The sequence below is a fragment of the Fulmarus glacialis genome, unplaced genomic scaffold (assembly GCF_000690835.1).
Source record: "Fulmarus glacialis isolate BGI_N327 unplaced genomic scaffold, ASM69083v1 scaffold12531, whole genome shotgun sequence".
Lineage (NCBI taxonomy): Eukaryota > Metazoa > Chordata > Aves > Procellariiformes > Procellariidae > Fulmarus > Fulmarus glacialis.
The window spans coordinates 8,475-22,535 of record NW_009190925.1 but is presented as its reverse complement, the minus strand read 5'-3'; the positions used below and the strand labels follow the sequence as shown (position 1 = coordinate 22,535).

The window sequence follows — 14,061 nt, the reverse complement described above, 5'->3', positions numbered from 1 at the left end:
TGGAGCACGACGGCAGGTGTATCGGGGCTGCTCCCGTCCCCTCGGGGACTGCGAGCACCCCGGCTGCGCCCTCCATCCCCTCCCCGAGGGGTGCTCCGGAATTTGCCTCCCACGGCTCCTTTCTGTCTTGGCCGTGTGGGGTCAGCCGGCCGGGCCACGTCTGCCAGGGCCGGCGCTCGGGGGCTCCAGGGGAGCGCAGGGCAGGCCAAGGGGATGAGGTCGGTGTCTTCAGGGCAGGGTGAGCCCCCTCCTGCTGGGGAAGCTCATGTAAGCGATCCTCCAGGGACTGTAAGGAGGAGCGAGGGTGAAGCTTTTTGACGTGCGTGGTTTGGGTAACAGCTCTTTCAAATACTGCCCTTGATAGAGACAGATTACATGGACATTGTAATTTTATTTCCCCCTCTCTGGCTTAGGTTTTTTGTGAGCATTAACTAGCTCAAGAAACTCTTATCTGACCCTGTGATGAAGAAAGCAGTAGCTTAGAAATTAAGCAGGTAATTAATTTATCTGCTTTTTAGTGTTATTCTGGGCCAGCTAGTGTTGTTGCTACTGTCTGCAGCCCAGGTCTTCCACATGAGGCCAGTCCAAGTAGGTGACAAGCAGTGGAATAGGCTGATTTCTGTCTTCCTCTTGAGCCTTCTGCGGTTCTGCCCCTGAGTGGCCAAGCTTTACTTCTGGAAGCGGTCATACTGAAGTCAATATTTGTCTGCTGCGGGTTCCATAGTACCTAAATTAAGGCTTCTGCCCATCTGCTGCGGCAGTAGATATGGCTGTGTAAACAGGCTGGGAGAGACCTGAGGGGAATTGCTTCCGATTGTCCTTCCTCACCAGCTCCAGGATGGGAGACGAGGGGGACGAGGGCAGCAAAATGCCCTGTACAGCCAGCTGTCCCCAAGAGGCTCCGGTAACTTGGAGCTGTCTGTCAGACTGACATGGCAGGAGGCTAACCCTTGCTAACTTTATTGTTCCCTGTGCATTTTCTCGGCAGCAGTGCTGCCATAAACAGTTTCCCCATTCTCACTGGTCGTGCTGGGCAGCTTTCGGAATTACTTTTTTGGCTGGTTTTGTCGCCTCATCTAATTTGAAGCACGGCACTGCAGGCATTGCGCTGGCGTCGCTGAAGGGGCAGTGTCCCGCTCTGCGAGGGTTGGCAGCGTGTGGCGGGAGGAGGAAACACAATCAAATACAAACTGTATCAGCTATACAAAGTCTAGGTTCATAAAGCTGAGCCAAGCGTTTTGGTGCCTTGCAGAGTGACCTCTGCTGTCTTGGGCTCTCTGGGAAGTTCCTAATAAGAGTTGGGCATCTGAATGAGACTCAAAACCAGCCTTTTCTCTTAAAACCAGTGCAAAGTCACCACTTTCTTGTTAAATGCAACTGGAGAGGCATACGAGCAAGGCATTCGCTTGTCTCAGGAACACTGGAGACTGTGTTGATTCCCTGCCGAGCCCGGTGGTTTCAAATCCATGTCTCCCAGATCCCTGGGGGGTGCCCTTGCTTTTAGGCCATTTGATCTTCTGAAATGTCTGGGGTCTGCTGGCTTGCAGCATTAAGTGACTTCCGAAAGCCTGGTCTCTGGTGACAGCCCTCACCAGAGGGGTAAGCTTGAACCACTTTCAGGAGATGTGCGTTGTGCCCGGGTCTTCTCATTCAGCTTGTGCTCTAATCATTAAATCCTTGTCTTACGAGGGAGTGTTGGCAAGTTCTTCTACCATTGCTGTTATGTACAGATCCTGCCCCTCGATTTGCTTTCGGCAAAGTACTCTAGATTAAACCCTTGAGTACAGATCTGCGTAGAAGCTCTTAGCCTCACTACAGTCATCATATCGGAATGAAAATATAAAAGCAGTACAGAAAATATCCTAAAGCAAGACTTCAGAAGCTGGTGAATTTTGCTGGATGGAAAGCTTAGGGTGTCGGGCTCTTCTGGGTTTGCCTGAGACGTCTGCAGATGGCACGAGAGGAGCCGGTGTCCTGTGAATCTGGTCTTAGGGGACTTGCCCCAGGTCACCAGGTGTTTTTTTATGAGTTCAGCTCTCCCACCTCCCTGTCAGCCCTCCTCTTTTGGCCTGTCCTTTATTTATTTCCCCTACCGCCCTTCTCTCTTTTTTGAGAAAGAAGTAGTGAGAAATAACTGAAACTTTTAAAACTGTTTACTGTAATATAGGCAGAATAAACAAGGGGACTAAATAGTAACATACATTCAGTCATATAATGTGCCTCAAGCAGATTGCGGCAGGTATTCCTTCACAAAATTTTCCCTAATCTGAGGTGATGAAACGTGTTTCACACTGAAGTCACATTCAAAGTAATCATCTTGTTGTCAGCCTAGAACAACAGTGCTGCTTGCATACGTATCTTGGTTTAAAAGGAAAATGCTGTCTCTTAAAATGACACAGGGCATTTTTGTTTTTGAAACACTGGTGAAGAAAAGCTCCGACTGTCTCCAGTGGGCTCTTGTGAGTCATGTGCATTGGACTGTAAACTTTGGAGTTATTCATTGACGGCGGATGAGCACAGTGGAAAAAGGAAGTTCGCTTCACACCATGGTTTCCTTAGCGTGTGTGGTTTTTTCCTCCCTCCGCAAATCGTGGATTATGTGTCTGCAGTGGAGTGCAGGATGTTGGGTTTTGTCTATTCCCAATTAAACTGAAAATGTTCTGGTGAATAGAGAGCTTATTTATATGTGTCATCTTGCACAAATTCAAGCGTGGTTGGATGATACCTGTTTATGTACCTGTTTATCTGTATTTGCTGTGAATCTATTTCCTTATGCCAGGATCTCGCAACTGGAGCTAGACTTGAGATGTTTAGGCTGCACAGTGAAATTTTCCCCCTAAAGGAGTTTTAGCCACTGGCCATCTGAGCTGAGCAACGTCATCGCTTATTAGACACAAGATTTTTCCCTGACTGTACACCCGAGGCCTGTTATCCCGAGACCCTGCAATTAAGAGTTTGCAGAAATCCTGCCCAAATTAAGTGGTCACCTGGGGATGTGTGAAAACAGCGACTCCTGTGGAAGTATATCTCGGAGCACTGAACAAAAATATCATTGGGTTGGATCCTGGAGTTGGAGTTCATACCCGCGAAAGGTTTGAGCTTGCTGCCGTAGGTGTCCGTGGGGGAAAGCTCCCTTTCCTTTCACCGGGAGCCAGGCTGGAGTTTCGGTGCAGCTGAACCAGTGGAAGGTCAACACATTTCAGGAACTGATCATTCAGTGTAAAACACTGTCGTGTGCGCTTGTCCTTGCAGAAAGAAATATCCTTAATGCTGCTTTGCGGTTCCAAAACACATCTTAGGGAAATTACAGTTGTTGTCCCAGGAACTTCTGTGAGATTACTTATAAAAGCAAAAGTTGCTGAAGGGAGGAATATTCAGTAGTTTCTGTTGTAGCTTCTTTACGTGATAATGTACTCTGTCTTCAAAGCATTAAACTGTGGCTGAGATTTATTGGGAAATGAGCAGGTAAATGAGAACAACTGGGTAAGATGAGAAGGGAGTGGATCACTGGAATGCTGCTTTCTCTGTTTATTTATTTATTTATTTGAGTTAAAGCCACTCAACAGCACCACAGTTGTCTCCTTGAGAAGGGAGGGCACAGGAGAGCTACTGTTTGGCCACGATGCCCCCGTCAAGCCAGGAATGTGTCCCTCGGTCTTTCCTTCTGGTCCCTTTTCCAGGAGACAGACTGACGCCTCCCACCACTCTGCAGCTGTAAGACACTGGCACTGAAGTACTTGAACTAAATAATCCTCTTCTGAAGAAGGACCTTACTCGTTTGCTCATCTTTTGGTGAAAGATTCTTTTCTCTTAGTGCATTAGTGTAACTGGTGTTCATGTGTCATTTGTTCTTCCCCCAAAATTTACGGATCTCAGCTGGGAGCAGCTGCAAAAGGGTGGGGTGAAGTTTTAATTGTATTCTTAACTGTCTTCATACTTTATTTTCTATTCACACATTTAAAAAAGGCAAAGCAAAATGCTTCCATTTCTAAATCATAAGTTATAAAACGCCTGTCAGACACTGGGTAATGTCTGTATTGTGGGAAAGCCCGGAGGCTTCAGCTGTGACGGGGCCCCTTGTGCGAGCCTTTAACCAGGGAGTCCCAGTCCTGAGCAGCTCACGACTGACATAGCTTTCCTGTCCACACTCTGTTGCTTTCTTTAGACTGGTACAAGCAAAATAATGCGTTCTTCTGAATGTAGACATAGGTAAGCTTGTATATAATTGCATCTCTACGTACAGGAGGAATAAGCTCCCTGTACAGGTCCCACTTCTTATCAGAGTGCTGTTGTCTCCACCAAGGACTGTGCTACAGTAGCTTAATTAAAAAGGAAAGTAAAGGCAACCCCAACAAAATAATTGCGCCAGTGTAAACTCTGCGGCCTCCAGACCATAGATGGGGCACGCAGGAGGACAGCACAGAGGTGCAGAAAAGGGAAACGAGCTGCTGTAAATCCCAAGGGCTTTGGATACAACCCAGCTATTCTGACCTCGGTGCTGCGGTTGCTGTCAGTGCCGGCAACAGCATGTGGTGTTTGTTGTGTTTTTGTAGGGGCAGTTTTTAGTCTAGACTTCCTTCATTCTTGATAACTCTTGTCAGTCCCTGCAGTGCTGGTTTAGAGGGTTGTTTTGTGGTATTCTGTGTTTCCATTCTGGGATTTGCAGGTAGGGGCACATAGTGTTTTTATCCTTAATGAAGAAGGGGTAGAATCAAAGCTCAACACAGACCTCTGTGTGGCTTTCATCTGTGTGATCTGTTCTGTCAAAATCAGCAATGTGGCTGACGCCGAGTAACTTTGCAGGTTTTGATTCTCCCAGAATTACGGTCGTGATCAATGGTGGTATCAGGAAGAATGAATCTGCATTTTAAGAAGGGTTGTGCGGAATTATTAAAATAACGAGGGATGTTGGGTTTTGTATACCAGCTGATTTTTTTTAACAGCAGTTTATTTCCCAGCTAACAGTGATTATCTGTTTGTTTCAGCAGTTGGGAAGGACCACAGAGAGCCAGGAGCGAACAAATCATCTCAACACCTAAATGAGGCATTAAGTCTGGTTCCGATGTATGCGCTTTGCTGGGTCCCAACCAGAGCTGTCTGTCTCAGCTTGTTGTCTGGCTGCAGCTGGAAGGTACACATGTTCTGGCAGTGGCTCTCTGTGCATCCTCAGCCTTTGCCAGGTACCGCTAAGAGCACATTTATTTGCTGCTGAATAATACAAGCCTTAAAAGTGTTTGACAGTGAGGTCGTCCTGAATGAGATGCTACCAAGTGGAGCTTCATATGTTCAAGGAGAAACTGTGATCCTTTCTGTAAGATTCCAGCGTGCCTACTTTGGGTAGTTGGAGACGAATAGTTTGTAGTGAGAACCCCGGGCTCGCAGTCTGTCAAACACTGTACGGAGATACTCCCGACTCCAGGAGATTCTTTGGGTGCTGGTTAGTGACATGTGCTGACCTGATTTTCTTTCTCCAATAGATCTGTTGCTATCTGTCTGAAACTTCACCAGGGAACACTCCTGATAGAAATGGCAGGTAAGAGCACCTCAAAATATGGCAATGTAGGGAGAAGAATGGTTTCAGGGAACGTTTTTCAGTACGCTGTGATGGCTGTAATGCATCAGGTATGCGACATGCGTCCCTTCCTGAGATCTTAGTGATCCCTAAAGCTCTTCAGCTACTTCTCTTTTCTTGCCTTGGTCACATTCACTTTTACACTGTATCCGCTGCAGGTTTGTCAGCTGAGGTTACTGTTCTAGCAATAAAGGCTCAGGTGTGACTTGTTTGAAGTTTTATGAGGATGGAATTCATTCACAAAAAAGTACATGAGAATAATTCCTTCCTTACAGAGGCTAAACAGCTTTCCACAGCGTTCCTAGCTGTACTATTGATATTAATACATCTTAATTTTACTTGTAGTGAAATTAGTAACAAAATTCCTCCCAAGTTTTTTTAAGATAAGAAAAAGTCTGGGACTTGCATACAGCTGCTGTTCATTGGTCGTACAGTTTGTTTTTTGAAAGCACAGGTTGTGCTTGCTGATCTAATGTGTTGATCCTAGCCTGGATGGGAGTGCTGTAGCACTCCAAGCTGTGCAGTCAGACATGAAAGGGGGTATTTCCATTTGATTTCTTTCATCTATTCTTGGAAGTAACCCAGAACACTTGAAAACTACAGGGTCTCTGGGTGGGAAAAAGTGGTCATCTGGCTGCTTGCAGCTGGGCAGAAACAGAGAAGAGGTGTAATCCTCATCTTTGTGTCCCTAGTAAACAATTAGTGGAAGTACTTGGAGCATTTTGTGAGCTTGAAAAATGACAAACTGCGGTGGCTGGTGCCCAGCAGGCCAGTTGGGTTTGGCCCCACCATTTGGGGACTTCTGCATTAGAGGCTGGCAGCAGCTCTATTGCCCATGACAGGTCTGTGCTGTAGGAGGGAGAAAATGGAAGAGAGCAGAACCAAAGTAACTAGCTGCAGCTTCAGCTGTTGAAGAGGGAGAGAACAAAATTTTCCTTATCCCTCAAAAAAAAAAAATTGTTAGAGAATCTGCTTTTACTGTGGTTGGTTAATTTTAGTCTTATTGACTTCCCTAGAGAGCTGTCTCTTTAGCTTTAAAAGCTGTACCCCCTTCCATTCCTTTGATCCAGCATTGTTATGTGCTTTTGTAGGCTGCTGAGATAGACTGTCCAGGAGAAAGCCCATTAGGGGTTTATAGCAAACAAAAGATTAGTGCTAAGAAGTCCAAATTTCCATGGACTTTGAAAGCAGCTGTGGGACATCAGCACTACGTGTGATGGGGTCAGCAGTAGGTGTTAACCAGTAACTAATACCAGCTTTAGAGGGCATCTGAATTAATGTAAAATGCATTTAGAGGAGATGGGTGAGGAGGGGCAGAAGACTTAATGTTTGTTTTTGTAGGAAAAGTCTACTGAAAAGTCGTTGGGCTGGTGACTTCAGACATTATTCCATATTTAATTCTGATGTACTCACAGTGGGCGTTATCCTCACCATATTTTCTGCGTGAAAATATGCCTTTCCTTTGCATGAAGTAAAGCCTTTTCTTTCCTAAAGCATGGCTTACAGCTTTAGACTCTTCCCTGCCAACCTTCAAATGAACTAAGAAGCTGCTCCTGCGAAATGTCTTCTCACACGGAGATAATGGCAAGAGAAGGGGAACTCTTGTGCTGACAGTTCTTGTTCAGACATTTCCTCTCGTCTTCTGTGCCATTTGGAGGTTTTCCCAGGACATTCTTCATCTCTTCCTCTGGTTGTTTTTAATTCTGTTTACTGGGGCTGAAGTAGACTAGAGACAATTAGTCACAATGCCCTGGAATCAAACTTTAATCAGCACTGGAAGGCAAGAGCAAACATTCCCAAACATGTAGAAAACGCACATCCAGGCACACACATATACACAGACAAATCTGCGCATCTGTCTAGAAGCTGACGGCGGCTTAAATGCAAAGGATTTAGGCATTTAATTACTTGATTTTAAAACATAATTTTAAGGTTTACTCCACCATATCGTTTTTGTCAGCATTTGCTGATTTATTGTATCTGAATGCAAAGCTTTTTTCTTTTTTTTTTTTTCTTTGCTGGGGCTTAACCCTACAGGAAAAATTTGACTTTTAAAGAAGAAAGGGTACGTCCATGAGTCTTGTCACAACAAAATCATCCCTAACATCTGACTTGCCTTCCCTGAACTGGATGATATCTGAGTACTAAATTCCAGTTTGAGAGATGCTTTCCAAAGGCACCCCTCCTTACTGTCACAGGGACATATCTACTACAGGTCCTAAGGCCTGATCCATGCGCCAGCAAGCCCACCTACTCAGAGCTTGTGTCTGAAGGTAAATCTGCTTGTCTGGACAATTGCCAGGCTTTCCCCTTGCTTTGCTTTTCTGAAAGGTTGTAACTAAAAACCAGCCTGTTTCCCCCAGATGTTGCTGGCCTCTCCCCCCTTCCTGGGGAACCTCATCCTGAAGCTTATTTTAAGGTTTTTTGTCTTGCAGCACCTTTCGCACACTTTATACTGATATGTAAAGGTATGAAATCCATGCGTTGCTTATTAGCTTGTTTCTATTCCTCACTCTAAGCCTTGCATGTGCTAGTTTAAATATCATGTCCACTGCTGAGGAAGATGTTTGGTGCCCAGGGTGAGGATGAACGTGCTGCAGTGAGTAACATGAATGGCCAGAGCTGGCGATGGTTTCTCTTTTGATTCTTGTGAGTCCCCCCGACCTGGGGGTCCACAGGTGTGCGTTGGGGAGATGTGGAGGATGTGACACTTGCTTAGCCGTATGAGAATGTTTACGCATTCAGCTAATATCTGTGTTCTGCGTTGTAGAAAAGGTGAATAACTTCCCACCGCTCCCCAAGTTTATCCCTCTGAAACCATGTTTCTACCAGAATTTTGCTGATGAAATTCCCATCGATTATCAGTCTCTGGTGAAGAGAATCTACCACGTATGGATCTGTAAGTTGAATAAGAAACCTGTGCTGGGAAAACATATGTGTGTAGTGAAAAAACATAGATCTCGATGACTTATATGCTTTAAAGTTTTGACTGCAATTAGTTGATGAGAAACAGTGATTCATCTTAGAATACCGTAATATAACTTTATGCCCAAATTTTAAGCTGCTGTGCCTTGAATCTTTGCCGCAGAGCTGCTGTTGAAGAAAGGAGAGAGTATCAGTGCTAGAAAAGTCTGTTAATAAATTTGAGGAGAAGAAAAGCAGACTGCATTTGATATCTTTATTAATGTCGAGTGATGTTTTACTCCCCAAAATGGCCCTCTTAAAGTAATTCTCAATTCACCTAAACTAAGAATAATAGGAGAATTTTAGGCAGGAAAATAAATGTGGCTCGTTTTCTTGCTACCTCTCTCCCACCTCACTGTAGGAAGGCTAAAATTCCCCCTTGTTTGTGCCATCCGCGGATTTCCCTTCCCAATTGAAGCAGTGTCTTCTAGCCGTACACTGTCTCTTCCTTAGCTGTCCATAGCCTGCAAAACGTTCCTTGTCCTGCTGGAGAAGGGCGCTGATCCTCTTGGTCACAGCTGGTGATTTGCTGATATTCTGTATGAACAGACCTCCTGGCTCTGGGCTTGTGCTGTCTGGCTTAGCCATTCAACAGCCAGTAATGAAAATTGACCATTCTTCTCCAAGGAATGAAATCGGATGAAAAATGGTGTGGCAGGCCCAGAGAACCACAGGGAATGCTTTGGAAGATTAAAAATTGTTTTGCCTTGCTTATCTTTTTTTCCCCAAATGCTTGTCATCCTATTTACCCTTCTCACTGAAGGGAAGCTTGTTTTCTGCCAGATATGCATTTGGTGGCATGGCTTTTATTCCAGATGCATAGATGTGTGTATGAGAGAGATTTGTGTGCATAAATAATAGCATAATCTATCACTCCATTGTTCTTTCGTTATTTGGAGATGCTGAAATGAGCTCTGTAATTTTCTTGCCTGAAGAAACTGCTTGTCCCTTCAGACTAACTGGTTAAATGTTGCATGCTGTAAAGCTGCCTTTGTCTGCGACTCTTCCTAAACAAAGCGCCCCTCATTCAAGTTAATGGCAGGCTGGAAAGGTGCCAGCCATTTGGGCAACTGTCTAGGCATGGCTGAGGAGACCTGCCATTTTCACCAGGAGTTTTAAATTTCCACCTGCAGCACACTTTCTTTTGGGGTCTCCCCAACTTTTTGGGATGGGATGAAGAGAGAGACACGTATGGAGGGAAGGCGGTAAACAAGAAAAGGCCGGTGTTAAAAATAGAAACACAAAAGTCGTTGCTAGAAGATTGAATGATTATTACTTTAATTGGATGTGAATATTTTATTAAGGTGGATGGTGACTTGGGGAAACCAGTACCAGAGCTCCCACTACTGGAGAACAAACTCCTACCTGACATGCAGGGAGAACCAGAAGTTCCTTAAGACTTTAGAGATGCTCTTGGCTTGGTGGTTTTTTTTTTATTAAATAACTTTTGGAAAATAAATTACTTCTGAAAATAAAAATTTGGAGAAGTACAGCTAATTACTGTATAAATTAAATTTAAATAATTAAAATTCTTTCTTCACCCCAATATAAGATACATCCAAACCATTGCATATAAAGCCTTGTTGTTAGCTACTCAGAAGAAATTGTCTTTGTAGTAAAACAATGTTTTATTTTAACTCTCATGTAATTTGTATGTCAGAAGCAGCAGCTGGGTTCAGATGCTTTCCACGCTAGATTCTCCCGACTGTGTTGTCAATATTATTTTATGACCACAAAACTTTGTGGTTGTTTAGCAGCCCCCGGGCTGTGTGACGGCAGGTGGTTCTGTGCCAAGAGGAGGAAAGAGAAGAGTCAGAAGGAGAGGCCAGACTGGTGTCGGGCATCAGAGGACCAAGCCAGTGATGTGCAGGCGTGCTGCAGAGCCACCGCATGTAGTGAAGCAGGGAATGGGCAGGGCGTGTTCACTTACCATGGGTGAAGAGAAATTCAGGGATTTAATTTTGACTGAATAAATGAGGCCAGCATCCAAAGTGTTACTGTGAGCTCATCACCAGGCGGTACTGAAGGGTCTGTTGTGTTTGGACCCTCCGCCTTCTCATTTCTCTTTATCTGTGCTAACTGATACAGGTTTCTGCAAAGTTTTTTAAGAGTTACCACCTGTTTTCCAAAACAGGAGCTTGTAATTGGGCTAAGCCTCTTCGATGCTGGCAGAGCCTGGGGGGATGCAAGGACAGCTGCAGGGAGTCCCTGGAGTATTGAGGGGAGCGGGTGGAGGAAAGCGGGGAGCCCCTGGCGTGGGGGCTGAACTCAGCCTGCGAAAGCTAGGAAGTGTGCAGCCCCCCTTTGCGATGACGTTGAGCTTCACGGAAAGGGGGGAGCAGCGTCATTTCATGCACTGGTGCGCTCTCGGGGCCATTGTCAACTGTTCCTTTTTATCCAAGTGGCAGGAACAGGGATGTGAAAAGGCCTTTAAGCCACCCCTGTGATCCCACGTTCTCAGCCAGATTGGAGTTTGCTTATCCCCTCGCTCAAGGCAGCACTTACAAGCCTTGAAGCTAACTTCCAGGCTTTCTCAGAGGCCCAGGGAAGCAGAGAGAGAGCCCGCAAGGCACTGTGCTGGCTCTGTAATAGCTCCTGAGGCAGCCTCAGCAAGCACAGAGACCAACGTCATATTGAGGCGGGGTGCAGGGCAGTGTTTTACACCCCTCTCCTTTCATAAAGGGGTTTTGCTACAAATAGGAATTGAACCTCACTCGTAATTCATAATAATACTGGCCTGAGTCTTGTGTTGGTCGCACCGGTTGCTACCCAGCTCTCCATCCTTTGGCAGGTCCCAAAAGAGTTTCCTCATCTCTCTGCTGCAGCACTCCCTCTGGAGTTGGATGTGTCTGTGCTGCCGGCTCCTGCGGTCACACGGGATCCTGCGACTCGCTTGGAGCGGCTGCATCACCGGGCTTGAGTTACCCACTGCAGCGTGGACCCTTCCTGTTATAACACCGGGTGTTTGTTTCCTTTCTGCGTGAAGACGTGAAACTGCACAACCTCATGTTCTTTCCTCTGCCCTCTTTACAGTTTACTGCATCACGCTAGTAGTGAATATAATTGCGTGCCTGGCATGGTGGATCGGAGGAGGCTATGGGGTCAATTTTGGTTTGGCCATCCTCTGGCTTATCCTCTTCAGTCCCTGCGGCTACGTCTGCTGGTTCCGACCTGCGTACAAAGCCTTTCGGTAAGTAGAAGCCCGTAAGGCAGTTTTCCTTCTGTTTCCTCTGGGAGAGAGATGTGCTGTTACTGGGGAGTGCCCCTATGGAGATCTCTCTGTCTGGGATAACAGTTAAGGACTTGATGTCTGAATGTCTTGTTTACTTTCGAAATGAAGAAGAATGTGGCTACTTTTAAACACTAGGTGTAGGACTGAGGATTGGAGGTGAGCAGCAGTGAGTAGTTTGCTACTTCTATGAGGAGGAAATTCATATTTTACTTAAATATCTCAGGCTTAGCAGCACCCTTATATCAGTATAGCATTAGGATAGAAACTAATTTGGTAAAGCTTCACTAAGGCTTGTTTTGATGGAAGACTAGTAAGTTGTTAGTTTTTGATAACTCTTCTGGTTTTTGTCTCTAGATACTTGAGAGCTTGGCTGCTTTGCTTTTTAGATAAAAGCAGTTCCCTGGAGCGAGTCCTTCTGAAACTCCACAAATATTTAAAGCCTTCCTACATTTTCACTTTAATTAATAATAATTTGCATTTGCTCATGCCTGCTGTGGATCACGAGGCATTATTCAGACATTAATGCATAATGCTTGTCGGAGCTGTGAAGGTCCTGAGCAGTTTCCATCCTGAGGCAGGGAGAGGAGGCACGGAGGAGGGGAGGGACCTGCCCAGTGTCGCACTGCGGGGCACCAGTAGACCCCACACACCAGTCAGGGATTTGGACTCTGAAGGTGAAGCTCTTTCTTGTTCCCTGTTGCCAGAATATTCTGGATTTTGATGATTCCCCAGATTCTGTGATGAGTTGGTTTAGGTAACAGCAAAAGTGGCTGATAGAAATGGGAGTTGGCAGGTGGGGTCCTATCTATTTAGCACCGGCTAAATTCGTTGTTTAAATGCTCTTCCGCATTTACGCTTTGTATACTAACAACACTGGGCAGTTAACGCACTGGTGGTGCTTAAAACATCAGTGACTACATCACGGAGTACAGGGGAGGATTATTTCTGACGGAAATGGAAGGCCACTGGGTTGGATTCATCTGAAAGTTTTAAAAGACGTGAAAATACTAGCTCTGAACTCTTGCCCTCTGGGACTGGGGTTTTGTCTCCATCCCTAGTTCAGAAGCCCGAGGGCCTCCGAGTGCTGGGCTAGAGCTCCGTTCAAAGAGCATTCTGAAGTCTGGGAAAAATTACTCCTCCCTGTTGACCTCCTGGGCTTCACAAGGACCGTTTCTAATTATTTCTTTAATGTTGTTTGCATGTGTTTATGCAACTGAATACTGAAAGGTCCCTGAGGTTACTCTGTGTAAAGACTTCTATAGTTAAAAAAAGAATAAGCCTTAGGGACAGACTGGCAAGCCCAGAGATCGTTGACTTTGACATCAGTTGTAGAAGAGGCTTGAAAAACACTGCGGTGGGGCAGCACTGTTTCTTGTGGGATTGCAGCTAGTCGTGATTCAAGAAAGCGAGGTCAGACCCACTTGCTATGCTTGTTCTGGGAAGAGGCAGCCCTTCAATATTGGCATCGTGTACTGCGAAGATGCTTTCGTAAAACCTTCGTCATACATCTGCATCCAAAATTAAATTAGCTGCAGAGCTTTGGCGCTGGGGCAAAGCTGTTGCGAATCTGCACGAGAAAGCTGGATGAGAAATCACCTTTTCTGTGTATCCTCACTAATTCCCACAGATCCTTTCAAATGAAGACTCCTCCAGCCCTTTCAGGTCGTAGTTGCAAGAGTCTCTTTGAAGGCTCAGCTTCGAGCCTAATCCTTGTTAATTGGATTATGATAGGCAGTACTGTGAACAGTCTGTGTTTAAAGTATTTCTTTCACATTGCTGTACTCTGAGGTGATATTTGAAGGGTGGGATCACGAGGGCACTCAGGGATGGCAAATTTCTTTCACAGCATCTCTGTGGCCATCTTTTGAAAGATAAAAGATACTGTGCCAACACACGCGGCTCAGAGTGGCAGAGGTCTGGCTGGGGCTTTTCCACTTGTCTCAGGCCAGGCAGGGTCCGCAGCATTGACCTCTTCAGAGCCTGGGGTCCTGCCTCCCTCATCTCCTTTTTAGGCATTAGGGGCTAGAATTATAATACCAATAAAAATTAAAAAATAATAATTAAAATAATAAACATTAAAATACTTTCAGGGTTTGAGCAGGAGCTGGGAATGACTGGAGCTCTTTTGTAAACTCCCCCTTGCACCAAGATGCCTCATAAGCAACTGAAGTGTTTTTTGTAAATCTGTTCTGTAAATCATGGACCTTCGGGTTTCTGAGAGAATGGGAATAATTTGTATCATTAAAAATGATAGTTTGGGGAGTTTTAAATGTGCCTGGGCTTACAGTGAAAG

The 14,061-nt window shown here is 45.4% G+C and overlaps 1 protein-coding gene across 1 annotated transcript in view; it reads left to right on the top strand.

Moving 5' to 3' along the window:
• Positions 1 to 8,342: 8,342 nt before the first annotated feature.
• The window catches only part of SCAMP4 (secretory carrier membrane protein 4), a gene marked incomplete at its 5' end in the record, with an annotated part of 8,661 nt that continues 2,942 nt past the window's right edge, over positions 8,343 to 14,061 (top strand). The window contains 2 exons of the mRNA XM_009586498.1: positions 8,343 to 8,471; positions 11,570 to 11,726. Coding sequence (XP_009584793.1) covers positions 8,343 to 8,471; positions 11,570 to 11,726 — 286 coding nt within the window. The remainder of the gene's footprint in view (positions 8,472 to 11,569; positions 11,727 to 14,061) is intronic.